Source organism: Pongo pygmaeus, chromosome 11 (assembly GCF_028885625.2).
Source record: "Pongo pygmaeus isolate AG05252 chromosome 11, NHGRI_mPonPyg2-v2.0_pri, whole genome shotgun sequence".
In the NCBI taxonomy this organism is placed as follows: domain Eukaryota; kingdom Metazoa; phylum Chordata; class Mammalia; order Primates; family Hominidae; genus Pongo; species Pongo pygmaeus.
Genome location: NC_072384.2, coordinates 35077120 through 35100916, shown reverse-complemented (window position 1 = coordinate 35100916; position 23797 = coordinate 35077120). Strand labels below are relative to the sequence as shown.

Below are 23797 nucleotides of genomic sequence, written 5' to 3'. Positions count from 1 at the left end.
CTCACTTCAGCCTCAAACTCCTAGGCTCTAGTGATCCTCCAGACTCCAACCCATTAACTCTTCCCTCATTGCTCCAGCCACACTGGTCTTCATTTCCTCTAATTGGCTATAAAATCTGCATTCTATGTCATTGATTTTGATCCAGTTGATCCACATCTACGGTCTCATTCTTACCTAACATACTATTTCATATGTCTTTTTATTCCAATTGGAAAGGTATAGCAAATATGTTTCATCTCACAGGTCAGTCCTCAGTTAACCCAGGATGTTCTTATCTTGAGCTTATTAACTTAATTACATCTGCAAAGATCCTTTTTCCAAATAAGGTTATATTCACTGGTACCACAGGTTAGAATTTAGACATATCTTTTGGGGGCCACCATTGAATGCACTGTACCAGGGAATACATGTTTTAGGCTTTATTTATTTCTTTATTTTAATTTTAATTTTTTTAAAAAGGGTCTTGCTCTGATGCCCATGCTGGAGTACACTGGCCTGATCTTGGCTCACTGCAGCCTTGACCTCCTGGGCTCAAGCGATCCTCCCACCTCAGCCTCCCAAGTGGCTGGGACTGCAGGTGCACACCACCATGCCAGGCTAATTTTCTTTCTTTTTTTTTTTTTTTTTTGAGATGGAGTCTCGCTCTGTCACCCAGGCCAGAGTGCAGTGGCGCGATCTCGACTCACTGCAAGCTCCGCCTCCCGGGTTCATGCCATTCTCCTGTCTCAGCCTCCTGAGTAGTTGGGACTACAGACGCCCGCCACCACACCCGGCTAATTTTTTTGTATTTTTAGTAGAGACAGGGTTTCACTGTGTTAGCCAGGATGGTCTCGATCTCCTGACCTCGTGATCCACCCGCCTTGGCCTCCCAAAGTGTTGGGATTACAGGCGTGAACCACCGCACCCGGCCGCCTTTTTTTTTTTTTTTTTTTTTTAATAGAGACAGAGTCTGGCCATGTTGCCCAGGCTGCTTTATTTCTTTTTTAAAATATGAAATATGTTGTCACTTAATGTCAATATTACTAAACATAAACAAGGTAAAGCAAAAGCATATTGTTAAAAGATTGATTTATATATTTTATATAAAACCAAGACATCCTGGTGGTAACACATGGGACACATCCCCTCCACTATTTATTTGAAGATGGAGATGCTCCTTTGGTTTGAGATTTATGGCCACAAAAGTGGCCTGATATTTTGTGAGGATCTTGTGGATTTTCCTTTTATCCATTCTGAGGAGGAAAAAGGGTGAACATTTGGGGGGTAACCCAACTCACCCCCAAAACTTTCATGTCAAAAGGAACACTTTTTAAAAGCAACATTAGTAACAGAGACTATACTTCTAATTTTTCAATAAAAACTATTTTATTGAAAACCAGTCCTTGCTGGTCCAAGGTTATAACTTATCTCAGTTGACTGTTCACAACCAGTTACAGATCAAACAGCTTCTAATACCCTTCTCCCCCTTCTCACTACTGCACTGACTAGTCTTTAAAAGATAAATAAAATAGTGGTGCACTAGCTCACTCCTGTAGTCAGTCCCAGCTACTTGAGAGGATCACTTGAGTCCAGGAGTTTGAGACCAGCCTGGGCAACACAGTGAGACCCCATCTCAATTAAATAAATCCATAAATAAATAAATCTAATTTTTATTTTTCTTCACAGCTATCAAGAAAGACTCCGTGGATGTTCGTTCCTACATTGCTCGTTCCCTCATTGATGGCTTCGAAGGCCCTTCTGGTTACAGCCAGCGGTTTGGCCTGCACCACGTCAACTTCAGCGACAGCAGCAAGTCAAGGACTCCCAGGAAATCTGCCTACTTTTTCACTAACATCATAGAAAAGAACGGTTTCCTCACCAAGGGGGCAAAAAGACTGCTGCCACCTAATACAGCAAACCTCCCCTCCAAAGTCAGAGCCTTCACTTTTCCATCTCAGGTGCCCTCCAAGGCTAAAATCGTTTGGGAAAAGTTCTCCAGCCAACCCAAGTTCGAAAGAGATTTGTTCTACCACGGGACGTTTCGGGATGACTTTCTGTGGGGCGTGTCCTCTTCCGCTTATCAGATTGAAGGCGGGTGGGATGCCGATGGCAAAGGCCCCAGCATCTGGGATAACTTTACCCACACACCAGGGAGCAATGTGAAAGACAATGCCACTGGAGACATCGCCTGTGACAGCTATCACCAGCTGGATGCCGATCTGAATATGCTCCGAGCTTTGAAGGTGAAGGCCTACCGCTTCTCTATCTCCTGGTCTCGGATTTTCCCAACTGGGAGAAACAGCTCTATCAACAGTCATGGGGTTGATTATTACAACAGGCTGATCAATGGCTTGGTGGCAAGCAACATCTTTCCCATGGTGACATTGTTCCATTGGGACCTGCCCCAGGCCCTCCAGGATATCGGAGGCTGGGAGAATCCTGCCTTGATTGACTTGTTTGACAGCTACGCAGACTTTTGTTTCCAGACCTTTGGTGACAGAGTCAAGTTTTGGATGACTTTTAATGAGCCCATGTACCTGGCATGGCTGGGTTATGGCTCAGGGGAATTTCCCCCAGGGGTGAAGGACCCAGGCTGGGCACCATATAGGATAGCCCACGCCGTCATCAAAGCCCATGCCAGAGTCTATCACACGTACGATGAGAAATACAGGCAGGAGCAGAAGGGGGTCATCTCGCTGAGCCTCAGTACACACTGGGCAGAGCCCAAGTCACCAGGGGTCCCCAGAGATGTGGAAGCCGCTGACCGAATGCTGCAGTTCTCCCTGGGCTGGTTTGCTCACCCCATTTTTAGAAATGGAGACTATCCTGACACCATGAAGTGGAAAGTGGGGAACAGGAGTGAACTGCAGCACTTAGCCACCTCCCGCCTGCCAAGCTTCACTGAGGAAGAGAAGAGGTTCATCAGGGCAACAGCCGACGTCTTCTGCCTCAACACGTACTACTCCAGAATCGTGCAGCACAAAACACCCAGGCTAAACCCACCCTCCTACGAAGACGACCGGGAGATGGCCGAGGAGGAGGACCCTTCGTGGCCTTCCACGGCAATGAACAGAGCTGTGCCCTGGGGGACGCGAAGGCTGCTGAACTGGATCAAGGAAGAGTATGGTGACATCCCCATTTACATCACCGAAAACGGAGTGGGGCTGACCAATCCGAACACGGAGGATACTGATAGGATATTTTACTACAAAACCTACATCAATGAGGCTTTGAAAGGTGTGTGAGGGTTCAGTTCCCCTTAAAGAAACCTTCCAACATTCCCTGGGTCATATGCCTGAAATGTTTTGCCAAGATAATTTATGAACCATCAACAGGTCTCTCTCTTAGGTCCCAACTCCATAATTCTTTATCCGTTTGGGGAAGCTGGGAGAAAAAAGGCTATGGTTGTCTCTGCAGAGGAAAAACACAAACACAACACACACAGGGTCCCTAGCAGAATATTCATATTGTCATGGGTCCATTCATTCATTACTGAGCAAGTTCTATTTTAGGTGCTGGGAATACAGCAATGAACAAAACACAAATTTCTGCCTTCATAGAGCTTATCCCATGCACCCCAGAACAAGAAAGTTGTGTAAATTCAAACTTCCTTTTTTTTTTTTTTTTTGAGACGGAGTCTTGCTCTGTTACCCAGGCTGGAGTGCAGTGGCCACCATGCCCGGCTAATTTTTTTGTATTTTTGGTAGAGATGGGGTTTCACCATGTTGGCCAGGCTGGTTTCAAACTCCTGACCTCAAGTGATCCACCTGCCTCTGCCTCCCAAAGTGTTAGGATTACAGGCGTGAGCCACTGTGCCCAGCCTAAAAATCATCTTTTTGTTTCATTGATTTTTTTTTTTTTTTTGAGACAGAGGAGACAGAGTCTCACTCCGTTGCCCAGGCTGGCGTGCAATGGTGTGATCTCGGCTCACTGCAACCTCTACCTCCCGAGTTCAAGCAATTCTATTGCCTCAGCCTCCCCAGTAGCTAGGACTACAGATGCATTGGGCTTAACTTCCTAAGTGGGCTGAGGATCTTGAATTTGGGGCATATTTCTTTACCCCAAGAGAAGAATTTGATTTGGAGATGATCAGTCATTAATGCTTGCTGTGGGGTCATAGGTACTGGCAGAAAAGTAAGATCGACAGATGATCTGTTGGTCTCTCAGGGCATATGTCACTTTTAGGACCACAACCTTGAATTGAGGAGCTGGCACTGGGTTGGCTGCATGGAGGTCCTGACTCCTGGTGTCAAGCTCTCCTCTGCTCCCTTTGGGATGTTCCCAGCCTACAGGCTCGATGGTGTAGACCTTCGAGGGTATGTCGCCTGGTCTCTGATGGACAACTTTGAGTGGCTGAATGGCTACACGGTCAAGTTTGGACTGTACCATGTTGATTTCAACAACACGAACAGGCCTCGCACAGCAAGAGCCTCCGCCAGGTACTACACAGAGGTCATTACCAACAACGGCATGCCACTGGCCAGGGAGGATGAGTTTCTGTACGGACGGTTTCCTGAGGGCTTCATCTGGAGTGCAGCTTCTGCTGCATATCAGGTGAGGAGTTCAGGGTGGTGGGACACCAGTGACTACACACCTGCCCTGTGCCAGGCTCTGGGCTCAGTGCTGGGAAGGGCAGATGCATGAACAGGAGATTCCAGCAGACCCATGGAGGGGCAGCATGGGGTCTGGGAGGTCCTCTTCCGGACAGCCTGGCTTCCTCACAGCCCCAAATTTACCCAGACCAGCATGGTGAGGCTCACCGTCCTGAGATGGGTGCTTGCAGGGCCAGATGGAGCAGGGGGAGCCTGGGCAGAAGTACTTGGGCAAAGACACACAAATACAGTCATGCATCGCTCACAACAGGGATTTGCTCTGAGAGATGTGATGTTAGGTGAGTTCACAGTTGTGTGAACATCACACAGAGTGCACTTACACACACCTAGATAGTGTAGCCTACTACACACCTAGGCTACACGGTATAGCCTAGTGCTCCTAGGCTACAAACCTGTACAGCCTGTTACTGTACTGAATGCTGTAGGCAGTTGTAACACAGTGGTATTTGTGTATCTAAATGTATCTAAATGTAGAAAGGCACAGTGAAAATATGGCATAAAAGCTGTGAATGGAGCCTGCGGGACTGGAAGTTGCTCTGGGTGAGTCAATGGGTGAGGGGTGAGTGAATGGGAAGCCCTAGGCATTACTGTACACTACTGTGGATTTTATGAACACCGCACACTTAAGCTACACTAAATTTATTTTTTAAATGTTTTTCTTTCTTCAATACCACATTAACCTTAGCTTACTGTAACATTTTTACTTTATTAACTTTTTAATTTTTTAAACTTTTTTACTCTTTTGTGATAATGCTTAGCTTAAAACAAGCACATTGGTCCAGGTGTGGTGGCTCACGCCTGCAATCCCAGTGCTATGGGAGGATCACTCGAGACCAGGAGTTCAAAACCAGCCTGGGCAAAACATGGCAAAACCCTATCTCTATAAAAAAATCAAAAAAATTAGCCAAGTGTGGTGGTGTGCTCCTGTAGTCCCAGCTACTCGGGAGGCTGAGGCAGGAGGATCACTCAGCCTCCCCATTAGCTGGGATTACATGCACATGCCACCACACCCAATGAATTTTTTATTTTTAATTTTTTTTGTAGAGACGGGGGTCTTGCTATGTTGCTAGGACTAGTCTGAACTCCTGGCCTCAAGTGATCCTCCTCCCTCAGCCTCCCAAAGTGGTGGAATTACAGGTCTGAGCCACAGCACCCAGCCTGCATGTGCTATACTTTTATACTGCTGGCCATACGGTAGATTTATTGACATGAGCACTGCCACAAACATGAATAATGCAGTGCTGTACAACGTTACGATGGCTGCAAAGCACTAGGCAATAGGATTGTTTCAGCTCCATTATAATCTTATGGGACCACCATCATATATCAGGTCCATCATTGACCAAAACACTGTTCTACAGCCCATGACTATGACGAGTCCCTGTTGGACCCCTTTATCCCTCAGCTAGATTCCTCCAAGCAGGCAGTTTGCTCACATTGGCTCTCAGCATGGGCCTGAGCTTATTCTGATGTCCTAACAACATCACACCGCTACTGTATTCATGCCAAAATGAGGCTTACTCATACAGAAAATAGGATGGTTTTATTTTGCCCAAGAAAAATGGAAAAGGCAAGAATGACTTGCCTGGCAGTTAGTGGTGGTTCCTGCTTTCCATCTTCTGCCTGCGCCTGTCTCTGAGCAAGAGTGGGCCTGCCACATGCATAGAGAAAGCCAGGGGAGTTCTGAGACTGAGTAGGGGCCAGAGCAGGCTCCCAGAGGAGGTAACCCCACTTGGCTAATTTTTTGATTTTTTTATAGAGATGGGGTTTTGCCATGTTGCCCAGGCTGGTTTTGAGCTCCTAGGCTCGAGCTATCCTCGCATAGCACCGGGGTTGCCGGTGTGAGCCACCACACCTGGACAAATGTGCTTGTTTTAAGCTAAGCATTATCACAAAAGAGTAAGTCTCCTGACTTGAGACTCACCCAGTGGCAGAAAGGAACCTGTGAGTGCTTGACTGAATGACCTAATTAGACCGTGTCTTATCATCTTGAGATTGAAGGCGCATGGAGAGCAGATGGCAAAGGACTCAGCATTTGGGACATGTTTTCTCACACACCACTGAGGGTTGAGGATGATGCCATTGGAGACGTGGCCTGCGACAGTTATCACAAGATTGCTGAGGATCTGGTCACCCTGCAGAACCTGGGCGTGTCCCACTACCGTTTTTCCATCTCCTGGTCTCGCATCCTCCCTGATGGAACCAACAGGTACATCAGTGAAGCGGGCCTGAACTACTACGTGAGGCTCATCGACGCACTGCTGGCCGCCAGCATCCAGCCCCAGGTATGGTGGGTCCTGGCAAGGCCTCGGGAAGGTCGACATGCAGGAACCAGCGGGGCTGGGGGAGCACATTTTTCATGTAAACAAAATGCTAGTTTCAAATTTAGCTGTTGGTGTTGTTGTTGTTGTTGTTTTTGAGATGTAGTCTTGCTCTGTCACCCAGGCTGGAGTGCAGTGGCGAATCTCGTTTCTCAGCCTCCAGAGTAGCTGGGCTTATAGGCACGCACCACCATGCCCGGCTAATTTTTGTATTTTTAGTAGAGATGGGGTTTCACTGTGTTGGCCAGTCTGGTCTCAAACTCCTGGCCTCAAGTGATCCACCCGCCTCGGCCTCCCAAAGTGCTGAGATTATAGGTATGAGCCACCATGCCCGACCTCAAATTTAACTTTTTAATTGTCAGTAAATTCATATGGTGCAGAATTCAAAAAGCATAAAAGAGTTTCCTTCCCAGCCTTGACCTCAGCCATCTAGTTCTCCCTGAAAGCAATTTACCCCTTTCCTAAAAGAAAAAGAAAAAAATCTTTGAGCCTTTTTGTCTCATAAGTCACTCTCAGGATTAGCAGCAGATATTGATGCTGGCACATCTAACCTAGGGCTTCCCATGGAAAGCACGATTGATGCAACAGCTGATCTGGCTTCTTCCCAGGTGACCATTTACCACTGGGACCTACCGCAGGCGCTCCAAGATGTAGGAGGCTGGGAGAATGAGACCATCGTGCAGCGGTTTAAGGAGTATGCAGATGTGCTCTTCCAGAGGCTGGGAGACAAGGTGAAGTTTTGGATCACGCTGAATGAGCCCTTTGTCATTGCTTACCAGGGCTATGGCTACGGAACAGCAGCTCCAGGTAAGTCCCAGCCCTGGCTCATTAGCTCTTTGGATCATGGCATTCTTAGCACATCAAGAGTTGAAATCCGGATGGCACAGGACGAGGCAGCCAAGAAAGCCCCATGGCAGAAACCCTGCCTCTTGCTCAGGGCTGTAGAGGTTTCCCTCCTGGCATTGCATTGCTAAACATGAATTTCACATCTCAGTTCCTCAAGGTGGGTTCGTTTCTTTGCTCTGTGACTCTGATCGGCCTCAGGTGGGAAGCTCTCTGAGATCAGAGATGTGGGCACATTGATGTGGGGGAGGACAGTTTGTCAGGCTGTACAGGTCTACAGTCTGTTTCCACAATTCCCAAACCCCAAAGTTTCTGACGATTGGTTTGGCTGACCTGAGCTCATTTAATAGTAGTGAAACCTGATTCAGACCAACAGGAGGCTGCTCATGGTCTTTATAACACTGAGCGAACATTCCTAAGTTCTGCTGCAGGGATATCAGTGTGCTTGACTGTGGAGAGCTGTCCGCGGCCCGTGGGGCTGATAGGTACTTTTCTCAAAGGAAACATTTAATTCCAAAACACATCTGACCCTAAAAGATTTTTTTTCTTTTAACTTTGGTTGACATGCAATAATTGTACATATGTATGGAGTACAAAATATATTTTGATACATGTATACAATGTGTGATGATGAAATCGGAATAATTAGTATATTCATCACCTCAAACATTCATCATTTCTTTGTGTTGGGAAAATTCAGAGTCCTCTTTTCTAGCTTTTTGCAAATATACACTAAATTATTTTGTATCATTATTTTTTATTCATTTTTTATTTTTTTGAGACAGAGTCTTGGTCTGTTGGCCAGGCTGGAGTGCAGTGGTATGATATCAGCTCACTGCAACCTCTACCTCCTGGGCTCAAGCAATTCTCCTGCCTCAGCCTCCCAAGTAGCTGGGATTACAGGCATGTGTCACCATGCCCAGCTAATTTTTGTATTTTTAGTAGAAATGGGGTTTCATCATGTTGGCCAGGCTGGTCTCGAACTCCTGACCTCAGGTAATCTGCCCGCCTCAGCCTCCCAAAGTGCTGGGATTACAGGTGTGAGCCACTGCACCCAGCCTAAATTATTGTTAACTATATTCACTCTACAGTGCCACACATCACTAGAACTTCATCTTCTTATCTAGCTTAACTTTGTATCCATTAACCAACCTCTCCCTATCCTTCCTCCCCACTAGCCTTCCCATCCTCTAATAATCACAATTCTATTCTCTGCTGCTAGGAGCTCATCTTTTTAGCTTCCACATGTGAGTAAGAACATGCAGTATTTGCCTTTCTGTGCCTGACTTATTTCACTTTACATAATGACCTCCAGTTCCAGCGATGTTGTCACGAATGACAAGATTCATCCTTCTTTATGGCTGTATAGTATTCCATCCTATATAGATGCCACATTTTCTTTATCCATTCATCTGTTGATGGACACTTAGGTTGATTCCATATCTTGGCCATTGTAATAGTGATGCAATAAACACAGAGGTCAAGGTATCAATTTGGTATACTGACTTACTTTCCTTTGGATAAATACCCAAAAGTAAGATTGCGCTATCCCTTAAGGTTTTGAATAAGAAATTGTGGACCTATTTTTGTGCCTTGAGAACCATCCAGTTTCCCTTTTCTCTAGTTCTGAGTTAATGAGAGTAAATTTGTGTTCATCCATGTGATTCCTCAGAACACTGTGTAACAGCTGGAAAGAGCCACCAGGAGATGTGCCTCAAATCGTTATCAGAGGCATCTCCATTGGTCCTAGGTCGCCTGTTTGGTTTACACTCCTTCAACACATGAGAGGCGCCTCTCTTGCAGCATTCACTGTCAGGGTATCTCCGTGTCAGCTGCTTGCATTAGCTACATTCTCCAACCCTAATGATCACAGTGGGTCCCCAAGCAGCTCCAGATTATTAACTCCTGTCAGTTCATTTGAGCCCAGGAGTTCAAGGCTGCAGTGAGCCATGCTCATGGCACCACTGCACTCCAGCCTGGATGACAGTGCATGACCCTGTCTCAAAAATAATAATAGGCCGAGTATGGTATCTCACGCCTGTAGTCCCAGCACTTTGGGAGGCCAAGACAGGTGGATCACCTGAGGTCAGGAGTTCAAGACCAGCTTGATCAATATGGTGAAACTCCGTCTCTACTAAAAATACAAAAGTTAACCAGGAGTGGTGGCATGTGCCTGTAGTCCCAGCTACTCAGGAGGCTGAGACAGGAGAATTGTTTGAACCCCTCGGCTCACTGCAGTCTCCACCTCCCGGGTTTGAGTGATTCTCCTGCCTCAGCCTCCTGAGTAGCTGGGATTACAGGCGCCTGCCACCACAGCTGGCTAATTTTTTGTATTTTTAGTAGAGACGGGTTTCACCATATTGGGCAAGTTGGTCTTGAACTCCTGACCTCAGGTGATCCACCTGCCTCAGCCTCCCAAAGTGCTGGGATTATGGGTGTGAGCCACCCTGCCTGGCCTGGGTTGTCTTTTAAGTTTTAAAAAATCATTTGTACATATAGTCCTTTCTGAATGTAACATTGGTTTGAAGCTAACTCAATAGAAAGAAATTCCATCTCTTTAGCCTCTCTAGTTTGACTATAGTAGCTAACAGAGCTGGGCTGCAATGTCACACTTCACCTTTAGGTGCCACCATCTGATTTGATTTGCTCCAGCTTAAGCATTTCTTCAATTGGGGGCTTTCGATTCTGCGATAGGTATCTCTATTATGGGTATTTTGCCTGAGACATACGAGCCACTCTTCTGGAGGAGGGGAACAGAAGCCAACATTTATCAAGTGGCCTTCCCTCTTCCAGACACAGTGCTGCTGTGGGTGGGTTTCATACACTGTTTCATTTCCCTCTCACAAGCACTCTCTGCTGCCCATTTCACCAAGGAGGAAACTGAAAGGCTGAATTACTCACCCAAAGTTACACAGCCAGGTAATAAGAGGGAGAGCCAGGGTTTGAATTCCAGTTTTCCTAGTGCCAGAATCTACACCCCTTCTCCCAAACACAGAGGGGACATCTGCAGGCAGGGACTAACAATCTCAGTCACATCCGTTCTATCCATTCTCTGTTGACGTCCATGTGTATGTTTCCAGGAATCTCCAATAGGCCTGGCACTGCCCCCTACATTGTTGGCCACAACCTAATAAAGGCTCATGCTGAGGTCTGGCATCTGTACAACGATGTGTACCGCGCCAGTCAAGGTGGCGTGATTTCCATCACCATCAGCAGTGACTGGGCTGAACCCAGAGATCCCTCTAACCAGGAGGATGTGGAGGCAGCCAGGAGATATGTTCAGGTCTGTTTTTCCTCTGGGCGCTTATTCTTACTCTTGTCCATCTTTCCTTCCAGCCTAATGGAAACAGATTGTGAATCAAAGATTTAGGGTGTGGTGGCTCATGTCTGTAATCCCAGCACTTTGGAAGTCTGAGGCAGGAGGATTGCTTGAGGCTAGGAGTTTGAGACCAGCCTGGGCAACATAGAAAGACCTTGTCTGTGAAGAAAAAAAATTATTAGGGCATGGTGGCACACACCTATAGTCCCAGCTGCTCAGGAGGCTAAGGTGGGAGCTTGAGTCCAGGAGTTCAAGGTTGCAGTGAGCCATGATTTTGGCACCATTAAACTCCAGGTGACAGAGGGAGACCATCCCTAACCCCTAAAAAAGAAGAATTATTAGGATCTAAGCCTAGTTTTTCTATTGCCTGATTTTGTGAGCTTGGGAAAATCATCTAACTTTTTCGTACCTTAGTTTTCTCATCTTTGAACTGGAGATGCCCTGCCCGCCTCATAAGTTTGCTGTGATGAAAGTGATAAAGTCTATGGGGTTAAGTTGTCTTTAAGTTTTTAAAAATCATTTGTACAGGTAATTCTTTCTGTAACATTGGTTTGAAGTTAACTCCTAGAGAGAAATTTCCATCTCTTCAGTCTCTCTGGTTTGACTATAGTAGCTAACAGAGCTGGGCTGCAATGTCACACGTCACCTTTAGGTGTTGCCATCTAATTTGATTTGCTCCAGCCTAAGCATTTCTTAAATTGGGGGCTTTAGATTCTGTGAAACTCATTAGTGCCCCTAATTTGCCAACTCAGTGAGTTTAAGAATAGTATCTTTTGGTCATGGAATTTCACCAAGGAAGTAGAGACATTAGCAGGAAGCCAACTGGGCATGGCGGCTCACGCCTGTAATCCCAGCACTTTGGGAGGCTAAGGCAGGCTGATAACCTGAGATCAGGAGTTCTAGACCAGCCTGGCCAACATGGTGAGACCCCATCTCTACTAAAAATATAAAAATCACCCAGGCGTGGTAGCACATGCCTGTAGTTCCAGCTACTCTGGAGGCTGAGGCAGGAGAACCCAGAAGCTGACATCACCATTGCACTCCAGCCTGAGCAACGGAGAGAGACTCCATCTCCAAAAAAAAAAGGAAGCAGGTGCCAGCATGGCCTACCTTTATTTCCACCTGAACCCCCGACTGACAAGAGGAGAGAAGGAAAAGAATGATCCTCATTCACGGCACAGCTCCTCTGGCTCCTCCTAGAGTCTCTGAAAGGGATAGAAGGTGCTCTCTCCTACATTTTGCATCAGGAAGGAAAGGCAAGGGTTTCTCTCTGGATTGGTTCCCACTTTGGGCTCCGTGGAAGAGTCTGCTAACTGTGGCACTATAACTCTCTCGGGGGAAACACCATGGGCCTTGGTTTGCCAAACTCTTCACAGGAGAACTTGACAAAGATAGTGAAATTAATAAATGCAACGAAGAGCTTAATTTTCTGGTCTGCTAGCCAGCTGGGGAAACAGTTTTGAAATAAAATTAATGTATCCCTCATTTCAGACTCACAGAACTGGTGATTTAGAGCAACATTTCCTTTTTTCCTGAAATCAAAACTTCAAACGTCAGGAAACGTTAGGCTGTCATATCGTTAGATTGAGCCACTTACTGGTGAACTGTGATACTGCAGTTATGGACTATGACAGATGCATCTCCTATTAGAATCAGCTTCCACGAAAATATCTAGTGTGTTACCTTGGAGTGGGTGCATTTAAGCCTCTTTACCAGGGCATGTGTGTTCCATGCCTCATCTCTGACCATGAGTGGAAGCTGCCCTCACCCCACATTCCCAGCAGCAGCCAGTCGGTGAGGAGAGGATTTGGAGAGACTAAAGAAGGCTCTCAAACCCCCAACATCATAGTGTTTGGGTGCCACGTATCTCCCCTCATGATAAGGATGGCCTAGGCCTCGTTAGAGAAAATAGGTCAAACAGTTCCCCACTCTGGGGCTGTGAAAGCCCATTAAGAGTTATGCTTTGCCCAGAAAGTCAGGAAAGCCTTGCATCTCAGCCCTCCCCGGAAAGTTCTGGTTGCTTCTTGGGCACTTTGATGAGGAAGTTCAGCCGCTCAGTGGTGAGAAAGGGAACTGGGATCCTGGAGGCTTGTGGGTTCTCCCTTCTCCTCTGCAGGACCCATCCAAGGGCAGCCAGGAAGCATTTGTTGAGCACCAGGGCCAGTGCCCAGGTCAGTTCCTGTCACCTCAAGCTGTAACTATGAAGAGGTGGCCCTGTCCTCAGTGCAACAGCAACTGAGCAAGCACAGACCCAGCTGGGAGACCTGTGGACACTGGAGCTGCAACAGGCAGGAGCCACAGAGAAGAGAACTTAACCTGGAGGTCCAGAAAAAGGAGGGAGGTTGTGAGGCCAGGCACTTCTGAGTGGGGACGGTGCTGTCTCTTGCTGTGCCCACCTGTAATGCCTGGACTGACTGTCTCCCCCACCCCACCCGCAGTTCATGGGAGGCTGGTTTGCACATCCTATTTTCAAGAATGGAGATTACAATGAGGTGATGAAGACGCGGATCCGTGACAGGAGCTTGGCTGCAGGCCTCAACAAGTCTCGGTAAGGGCCTGGTGCCCGCAGTGGTGAGGGCATGGGCGTCGGGGTCACAGAGGCATGTCTCGGGCAAGTTACCATGACTGAGCTTCTTTGCTTGCTGGGAAGTTACATGTGATCATATATGTAAAGCTTAGCCCAGCACCTGGCACTGCTATGTGCTTGACAGAGGGGGGTTGCTATTATGGTTATTATATTGTGGAACAGCCAGGAAATCTGTCCCAAGGATATCCACCTCTGAGCAACCCCACTACGCCACTCCACAGACAAATCCCAGCTCATCCTATCCTATTTCATCACTGCACATGTGAATGTGGGTGGCAGTGGGTGAGTCAGGCGTGTGCTTTGCATCACTTGGCCAGCAGGTGGCGATGGTCTGCACCAAAGCGTCCTTCCTTACCCGCCCGCCCCTTCTTGTCAAGGAAGGAGTAGCAACATCAGCAGCCAACGTTTACCCATCTTCTGTTGGTATCTTTATTTCTACTTAAATATGAGTAAAGTGAGGCGCAAAGATTAGGGCAAGATCACCCAGCTATTAAGAGAGAGAGCTGAGATTTGCAGCCAAGCTGTCTGCCCCCAGGGTGCATGCTGGGGGCTTGAGAATCATGCAGGTGGGGTGAGCGGTGTGGTGTGCAGAAGCGCAGGAAGCGGCAGTCACTGCCCACGGGAACATGCCCACCGCTCCAAGGCCGGTGGGAATCAGCTGTGAATTCCCAACATAGCCTTTGAGTCCTGCCCCTAGATGCCCCCATATATCCCAGCTGAGGATTAAAAATCCAGCTCCCAGGCTGGGTGCGGTGGCTCACGCCTGTAATCCCAGCACTTTGGGAGGCCAAGGCGGGTGGATCACTTGAAGTCATGAGTTCAAGACCAGCCTGGCCAACATGGCGAAACCCTGTCTCTACTAAAAATACAAAAATTAGCTGGGCGTGGTGGCGGGGGCCTGTAATCCCAGCTACTTGGGAGGCTGAGGCCAGAGAATCTCTTGAGCTCGGGAGGCAGAGGTTGCAGTGAGCTGAGATCGTGCCACTGCACTCCAGCCTGGACGACGGAGCAAGACTCTGTCTCAAAAAAAAAAAAAAAAAAAAAAAATCCAGCTCCCACCTCACAATGCACACCCTGGCCTAGTTAGGGTAAGTCCACCAGAGCAGGCTGTGCCTAAAGGTCTGATCTGCGAACTGTGATCTCCAGCAAAACCGATGAGTGCCCGGCCCATCTGCACAACTTTGCTGAGCACCTACCATTTGCCCAAGCCAGGGCCAGGGGAGGGGTCCACGGAAGGAGAGGATTCCAGTCGGCTCCTCAAGCTGCTGACAGATCAGCTGGAAAGACAGTTCTCCATGGAATCCCATTCCCCAGGCTCTTCAGTACAAAGAAGACTCAGAAGATGAGATCAGGGTAGTCTGGGTAGACCCAGGAGATTTCATGGACAAGGCAGGATATCAGCTGAGCTGGGCCTTGACAGGGGATAGAATGTGGGAGATTACAGGTCATTCCTTCCAAGGGGCAGGGTTGTGAAGACAGGCCTAGAGGTAAGAATGAGTGGGGTGCCAGAGCTGAGAGTGGGGAGACCAGCCCAGCTGCAGTGAAGGGGCTGAGGCCACATGGTGGTGGGCCTGGAAGCCAAGCACAGGGCCTTGGCTTTGGTGCCACAGGCCATTGCTGGCTTCTGAGCAGAGGCGTCAGGGACATGAGGAGGCTGTGCTTTGGTTTTCTCCCATCATCCCATAAACCCCAGGGAAGGAAGGTTCTTGATCCCTCAGGTTAATGGTAGCAGAAAGGTCAAGATGGAAAGTGTCAGAGGCCTCAGCAGGGCATCTCTGGGCCACACCTAAACCAGAAACACCAGGTCTCCCTGTGGGCATGCGCGTGCATTCAGGATCACCTGTACATGCTGCACACAAGTGTATTAGTCAAGTTCTACAGGAGAGGCTTTTCACTCAGACTGCTGGAAAATGTTCCATCTACACGTTAAGAAGCCAAAGTTCCCAGGCTCACATGTAATCCCAGCACTTTGGGAGGCTGAGGCAGGAGGATTGCTTGAGACCAGGAGTTCAAGACCAGCCTGGGCAACATAGTGAGACTTTGTCTTTACAAAAAATTTAAAAATTATCTAGGCATGGTGGCGCACACCTATATTCCCAACTACTTGGGAGGCTGAGGTGAGAGGATTGCTTGAGCCCAGGAGACTGAGGTTGCAGTGAGCTACGATTGCACCACTGCACTGCAGCCTCAGGGGGCGTGCAGTGTCCCCAGGAGGACAGAGAGAGACCCTGTCTGCAAAAAAAAAAAAAAAAAAGAAAGAAAGAAAACAAAGTTCAGTGAAATCGTGAGAACTGAGAAATTCAAACTCAAATACTCAATTTGCAAATTATTTCCCCTGCTACTTTGAAGATCTTGAAGCTATTATTATTATTAGAGTTGGAGAAAAGAGGCATGCCTAAACAAACCCCAACAGGAGCAGAGAAATTTGGAAAGGGCAGAAAACGGAAATACAAATTATACAAGATACAGGGCCGGGTGCGGTGGCTCATGCCTGTAATCCCAACACTTTGGGAGGCTGAGGTGGGCAGATCACTTGAGGTCAGGAGTTCAAGACCAGCCTGGCCAACATGGTGAAACCCCATCTCTACCAAAAATACAAAAAATTAGCCAGGAGTCGTGGCAGGCACTTGTAGTCCCAGCTACTTGGGAGGCTGAAGAGGAGAATTGCTTGAACCCAGGAGGCGGAGGTTGCAGTGAGCTGAGATCGCGCCACTGCACTCCAGCCTAGGTGACAGAGCCAGACGCCATCACACACACAAAAAAATTATACAAGATCTAATTTTACAAACATAGGGGAAGAGTCTCAGGTATGTACCTCAGGCATGCTCTTGATTTTGAAATCTGTCATAGATGCTAAATATCAGAATTTACATATGTTAATGTTTGAAAGAAATTAAAAACTGTGTGTGTGTGTGTGTGTGTGTGTATGTGCATGGGTGCGCGTGTGTGTGTATGTGCATGGGTGCGCGTGTGTGTGTGTGTGTGTGTGTGTGTGTGTATGGTCCTTCAGGCTTCAGAAGCTCTTGTAGAGACCTAGGGAAGCCAGGTTTATGATCTGGTGGGAGGAGCCGCAGGTGCTTCCTGCACTGCCTGAAGGACCTCTTCTCCTTCCCTGCCAGTTTCCCCTACTCACTGCCAAGTGCCTGGGGTTCAGAGAGCTCCCCAGCCCCAGCCCTATGACATTCTCTTCTCAAAGCATGGCTTTCCCCAAAACCCTGCCGTCAATGGCTTCTTCCACCTAGGCTGCCAGAATTTACAGAGAGTGAGAAGAGGAGGATCAACGGCACCTATGACTTTTTTGGGTTCAATCACTACACCACTGTCCTTGCCTACAACCTCAACTATGCCACTGCCATCTCTTCTTTTGATGCAGACAGGTAAGTCCACCAACAGGGAACCCGGAGCCGTCTCTGGGAAAGGCAGAAAGGTGCCCTTGGCTGTGCTCTCCGAGGCCTGCCCAGCCTCAAAACAGGGCCTCCAACGCCGAATGTGCCAGGGTTTGCAAGATGCTCGCCACCCCACAGATCCCAAGGAAATCTCCAGCAAGCAAGAGGGAGAGAAGGCCAGGGTCTCCAGGGCACCTCCCATTAGGGCACATGTGCTTGGCTTTTTATTTTATTTCATTTTTAAAATTTATTTATTTATTTTGTGTTCTTTTTCACAGGCTGCTCAACTCTAAAAATGCTTGGTTTTTAAAAAGGATTTTCAAGAAAAAAAATTGTTTAGGTTTTATCAAAATTCACTTTAATATTAATAAATATTACAATAATACAAGAGTAAAATTTTATTTTCTCTTTTTAAACAATGCTTTTATGAAGTAGAGATAGTAAAAGATTTTGGTTCACCTTTTAAGTAACGGTTTTTATTTTTATTTTATTTATTTTTTTTGAGACAGAGTCTCGCTCTGTCACCAGGCTGGAGTGCAGTGGCACAATCTTGGCTCACTGCAACCTCCACCTCCCGGGTTCCAGTGATTCCCCTGCCTCAGCCTCCGAGTAGCTGGGATTACAGGCGTGTACCTCCACGCCTGGCGAATTTTTTTTTTTTTTTTTTTTGTATTTTAGCAGAGACGAGGTTTCATCATGTTGGCCAGAATGGTCTCAGCTAATTTTGTATTTTTAGTAGAGACAGGGTTTCTCCATGTTGGTCAGGCTGGTCTCTATCTCCTGACCTCAGATGATCCCCTCGCCTTGGCCTCCCAAAGTGCTGGGATTACAGGTGTGAGCCACTGCGCCCAGCCGATTGTCTTTTTCTTTATGATATCTATTTATCTAGAGACTTTTTCATCCATATCCTGTATTGTTTTTTAAATTTCTATAAGTTAATTTTCACCTTTCTCTAGTACCTCCTTGAGTAGTTTAATAATCAACCTTCTGAATTCTTTATCTGGCAATTCAGAGATTTCTTCTTGGTTTGGATCCATAGCTGGAGAGCTAGTGTGACCTTTTGGGGGTCTTACAGAACCTTGTTTTGTCATATTACCAGAATTAACATTTCTGGTTCCTTCTCATTCAGGTAGACTGTTTCAGTGGAAAGATCTAGAACTCAAGGGTTGCCCTTCAGATTCTTTTGTCCCACAGGGTGATCCCTTGATGTGGTGCTCACCCCCTTTCCCTAAGGATGGGGCTTCCTGAGAGCCAGACTGCAGTGATTGCCATTGCTCTTCTGGGTCTATCCACTCAGCAGGACTAATGGGATCTGAACCGGTGCTGAGGAATGTCTGCAAAGAGTCCTGTGATGTGATCTGTCTTCAGGTCTCCCAGCCATGGATACCAGCACCTGCTCCAGTGGAGGTGGCAGGGGAATTAAGTGGATTCTGTGAGGGTCCTTGGTTGTAGTTTTCTTTCGTGTGCTGGTTTTCTCAAACACTGGTTATACCAGCAGTGAAGTTGTCATGTGGACAGACTCAGGACCTCTGGTTAGCCAGGATGTTGCAGGCAGCGGAATTAGTTGTTGTTTTCTCCTTCTTTGGAGCAGGGTTGTTCTGTTATGAGTTGCTATAATGGTGTGAGTTGGTTGGTCTCCAGCCAGGAGGTGGCACTTTCAAGGTGGCACTTTCAAGGTGCTTTCCCCTTCCACTGCCACCAGCTGCAGTAGTAGAAGGGGGATTATAAGCTTGCCCTACGTTGGCCAGGGTAAATATTTGGGTTTCTCAGGTTATGGGCGGGGCCATAGAGCTCCCAAGAGTTTATGTCTTTTGTCTTCAGCTACCAGCAAAGGTAGAGAAAGACCATCAGGTGGGGGCAGCGTTAGGCATGTCTGAGCTCAGACTCTCCTCGGGTGAGGCTTGCTGCGGCCACTGTGGGGGAATAGGGGACTGGTTCTCAGGCCAGTGGAGTTCTTTTCCCAGGGGTATTATGGCTTCCTCTGCTGTGTCATACAGGTTGCTAGGGAAGTTGGGAAAGCTGGCAGTCACAAGCCTCACCCAGCTCCCATGCAGCCAGCAAGGCCAGTCTCACTCCTGCTGTGCCCTGCCAACAGTGCACAGGGCAGAGATCTCACCCCAGGCTACAAGCCTTCTCTCTGAGAAAGCAAGCAGGGCTTTCAGGCCTTGCCCCTCCCCACCTGCCCACACTGTTGGCTGTGGCTTCTGTGCTTTTATCTGCACTTCTTGTTTGCCCCCAAGATTCTGCTCAGGAAAATTCATGCTTCTAGTTGAAATATAGTTGAGCTAGAAGCTTCCTTCATCCTGCCCCTCCCTAATTCCACTGGCTTCCTTCTGCAAGGACCCCTGTAGGATAAAGTCAGGAATGGCTTCCCTGGGCTCAAGCTGGGGACAGGGAGTGGCTACAGGGCTCTTCCCACTGCTTCTTCTACTTTTACATTTCACTTGGCTCTCTAAATCCACTTGCACTCTAGGTAAGGTTAAATCCTCCTATGATCTGGATGTTCAGGTCCTCAGAGAGGATGTGTGTTCGGAGGCAGACTTTCCCCTTCTCACACTTTGGGAACTCACAGTTTTGCAGCTGTCTCATGGAGTTTGCAGCAGCATTCTGCTTCTTTCAAAGGGTCTGTGAATTCTTTTGGTTTTTCTGGTATGTTCCCACAGTAGTTCTTGGAGCAACAGTTAACAACGTGAGTCTCCACACACTGTTCTGTCCATCCAAGTGGGAGCTGTACCTAAGTCCTGTCTCCTATCTGCCATTTTCAGAAAATCTCATTTTGTTCCTTTTCCATCAAGCATCTTTCCACACCAGTAGCTCTGAATGTGTCCAGGTTCTTCCTTTGAAAACCAGCCCCTCCACTCCTACTGTATCTTGAAGCCCCCAGAGTCAGGCTCACCAAGGGGGGCTCAGGAGACTCCAGAACACCCCTCTACTCCTTCTGATTCTCCCTCCCTCTCATAAGCCCTGGGGCTGTCCCTGGGAAGACCTCCACTAGTGCTTATGAAATGGCCCACATTCAATTCAGCTGAGTCAGATAAATCCAGGTGCCAATAAAACTAACATTTTTTTTTTCCCTGAAAGGTCTGAGTGTAAGAAGTGTCTAAATGCTTGGTCCTTATGTGACATATGTGACTACAGGTGATCAGGCTTCTGTGGCCTCCCCCAGCAGGCACCCCTGTGGCAGGAGCTGTCCACCTCCTCGTCCATCACTGAAGAGAGAGGCCGGGCTCCTGGACACTTGAAGGAGGTGCCAGCCTGTCTGCTGCCTGTCTTCACACAAAGCAGGGCCCCTATAAATATTCGTGCCTGAGGCCTCACCCATGGTCTGCATGTGGCATTGACTAGACATGGGTGACCTGGGGGAGCCCATTCTCTGAAGACACAGCACTGGCGTCCATCGGAAGCCTGGAGCTGGGGACACCCACAGCCTTTCATAGCTGGTGTAAGGAGCCATCTATTCAGAGTAGTGGAGGGCTGGCCTCCACGAGCAAGACCATTCTCTGCACAAGCAGAGAAATTGAAGGACCGAGAGCTGAGTGGCTTGTCCAATGCTATACCAGCACAGAGAACAGGCAGCTAGAACCAGCGAAAGGAGGAGAATTTGAGGCAATTTGATTCTTCTGGGTTTAGTATGATTCTTAAGGCTAGACAAAACCTAAGGCTTTTCCTGGTCTAAGTCCTGTTTTGTGTTTCGTGTAAAGGGCCTCTTGAGATTTACAAAACAAGACCTCATCTTTAGTTTTTGAACTTGTAGAGGAGTTGCTTCCATCGCTGATCGCTCGTGGCCAGACTCTGGCTCCTCCTGGCTGAAGATGACACCTTTTGGCTTCAGGAGGATCCTGAACTGGTTAAAGGAGGAATACAATGACCCTCCAATTTACGTCACAGAGAATGGAGTGTCCCAGCGGAAAGAAACAGACCTCAATGACACTGCAAGGATCTACTACCTTCGGACTTACATCAACGAGGCCCTCAAAGGTATGACGGGCCCGCCCTTCCCCAGCGTGCACCTTTCCCTTTTGGAAACATCCGCTATCTGCAGGAGTGTGATACAGCGTCCTTGGGCCACAGTAAGAAGAGAACGATAAGGCTTCTTGCTCCTGTTGGGATTAAGCTTTGCTTTAGGGCTGCGCTCTGAGTTTTTTCCTTCCTATGTCTAAGCTCAGCAAGCAAGCCCAGTGGCCTGACACCACCAAACCCTAGTTCCTGGCCTGAGTCACTTGCTCCCCTTGATCCTCCCTGATGTTGGAACAGCAGTGCCCTCCTGAGAACGGTCTGGGTAGGGCCCAGGAGGAGTAGGCTGTGTGGTTGCCTGTACGGTCTCTTAGTCTCCAAGCAAAAGTTTGAGGCCCTTGGCTCAGCCCTAACAACTTGAGATGGGATCACGAGGATAAGAGAATGGAACAAATGCTGAGTAAAAGAGCAAGCAATGCACCAGCAAAGGAAATGATTAGAAAAATCCTACCCAGCTGAAATCTATTCTATCTAAGGGCTATTTTCTACAGGGAGAAGCATTAACATTCTAAGGCACTGACCAAGATCATGGATAGAAGTGTAGATGACCCAGGGGAATTAGTCCACCTATGTTCCCGACTCCCATTCAGGGCTGAGCCTTTCTAAAGATGCTGGTGGCTCTGCATCTCCATCCACAGAGGACCCGCTAACAATCACTGCATGCAAAGAAAGGGGCAGCTTTCTCACAGAGCTAAAGCCAAAGCTTACCGCCATCTGTGAGGGCGGTGGGGAGAGCAGTAGGCAGACCTGGCTTCCGAAGGCCTGGCAGGAAGCTGCCTTATGAGATAGGAAACTTATGCCTAGTCCTCTGTGTTTGAGCAGCTGTGCAGGACAAGGTGGACCTTCGAGGATACACAGTTTGGAGTGCGATGGACAATTTTGAGTGGGCCACAGGCTTTTCAGAGAGATTTGGTCTGCATTTTGTGAACTACAGTGACCCTTCTCTGCCAAGGATCCCCAGAGCATCAGCGAAGTTCTACGCCTCTGTGGTCCGATGCAATGGCTTCCCTGACCCCGCTACAGGGCCTCACGCTTGTCTCCACCAGCCAGGTGAGATGTGGCTCTGGGAGGGAATAAAGCCTAAGGGTGAGGAGCAGGTGGAAGGGCCTCTCTCAGTCTGTTTTCTTCTAGTTTATTACCCTCCTCTCTGCTGCTCCATCTCCTTCATTCATTCAACAAATGTTTATTTTCTTTGAATGACTCCAGACATTTCCTGGGGTGGAACAAAGGACACTTAGGGTCAATGTTACACCTAGAAACCAGAGCCCTGGTCTGGGAATAAGCAGGTCTAGACTCTTCTTCCAGCCCTACCACTAACTTGCTGTGCACTCACAGATAAGAAACCAGGCACATGCTTCTGGGCAGTTACAAGGATCAAATAAAGGGACCATGAAAGTACAATGCCTGCACCATGTGGGTGCCCCATATTTGTTAAATATAAGAGTATAAATCACTACACAAATGTAAATGACAGTTATCCAGTTTCAATTATACAGGCTGAAATTCCTTCATCTGAAAATTCAAAATCCAAAATACTCCATAATCTGAAACTTTTTGAGCACTGGCATGACAACACAAATGGAAAATTCAACACCGGACCCCATGTGACAGGTCGCAGTCAAAACACAGTTAAAGCTTTGTTTCATGCACACAATTATTTAACATACTGTACAGAATTACCTTCACACCATGTGGATAAACTGGTTATAAAACATACATGAATTTCATATTCAGACCTGGGTCCCATCCCCAAAATATCTCATTATGTATATGCAAATATTCCAAAATCTTACAAAATCCCAAATCTGAAACACTTCTGATCCCAAGCAAGCATGTCGGATAAGGGATATTCAACCTGTATTCTAATTGCTGACAGAGATGTTTAAAAAATACAACCGCTTAACTTCACTCAGAGGCTCCTGACACACAGTGAAAGGGGATGGGTACCTCCACCTCGGCAACCCGTCAATGGCTGTGCGGATTTGGGGTACTGTGCAGCCTCTGCTGGGGTCTCAGAGATCTGAGAACTCAAATCAGCGCCAGAGCACCAACCACCCTGTGTCACACTCTCCTAGATGCTGGACCCACCATCAGCCCCGTGAGACAGGAGGAGGTGCAGTTCCTGGGGCTAATGCTCGGCACCGCAGAAGCACAGACAGCTTTGTACGTTCTCTTTTCTCTTGTGCTTCTTGGAGTCTGTGGCTTGGCATTTCTGTCATACAAGTACTGCAAGCGCTCTAAGCAAGGGAAAACACAACGAAGCCAACAGGAATTGAGTCCGGTGTCTTCATTCTGATGAGTTACGACCTCCAAGTTTTGTGAAGCAGGCCTAGTTTCTTCATCTACCTTTGCTGGCCACCAAACTCCTTAGGGTCTTAGATTCTGCTTATACTGGACTTCTCCATAAAGTCCTGCTGCACCGTTAGAGATGACTTTAATCTTGAATGATTTCGACTTACTGATTAAAATGGAAATATCTCCATCTTGCTCCAGTATCAGAGTTCATTTGGGCATTTGAGGAGCAAGTAGCTCTTGCGGAAACATGTAGATACTGGTCTAGTGGGTCTGTGAACCACTTAATTGAACTTAACAGGGCTGTTTTAAGTTTCAGAGTTGTTAAGGATTAAGTTGTTAAGGGAGCAAAAACCGTAAAAATCCTTTGTATAAGAAGAAATCAACTCCATTGCATAGACTGCAATATCATCTCCTGCCCTTCTGCAAGCTCTCCCTAGCTT

General features: G+C 47.6%; 1 protein-coding gene across 2 annotated transcripts in view; it reads left to right on the top strand.

Moving 5' to 3' along the window:
- The window catches only part of LCT (lactase), a 53280-nt gene extending 29736 nt beyond the window's left edge, over nucleotides 1-23544 (top strand). For both annotated transcript variants that reach the window (XM_054477882.2, XM_063647423.1), the window contains 10 exons: nucleotides 1666-3216; nucleotides 4265-4533; nucleotides 6587-6877; nucleotides 7522-7720; nucleotides 10837-11039; nucleotides 13514-13623; nucleotides 16905-17039; nucleotides 20803-21026; nucleotides 21885-22112; nucleotides 23138-23544. In XM_054477882.2, coding sequence (XP_054333857.1) covers nucleotides 1666-3216; nucleotides 4265-4533; nucleotides 6587-6877; nucleotides 7522-7720; nucleotides 10837-11039; nucleotides 13514-13623; nucleotides 16905-17039; nucleotides 20803-21026; nucleotides 21885-22112; nucleotides 23138-23358 — 3431 coding nt within the window. In that variant the 3' untranslated portion in view covers nucleotides 23359-23544. The remainder of the gene's footprint in view (nucleotides 1-1665; nucleotides 3217-4264; nucleotides 4534-6586; nucleotides 6878-7521; nucleotides 7721-10836; nucleotides 11040-13513; nucleotides 13624-16904; nucleotides 17040-20802; nucleotides 21027-21884; nucleotides 22113-23137) is intronic.
- The last annotated feature ends 253 nt before the right edge of the window (nucleotides 23545-23797 follow it).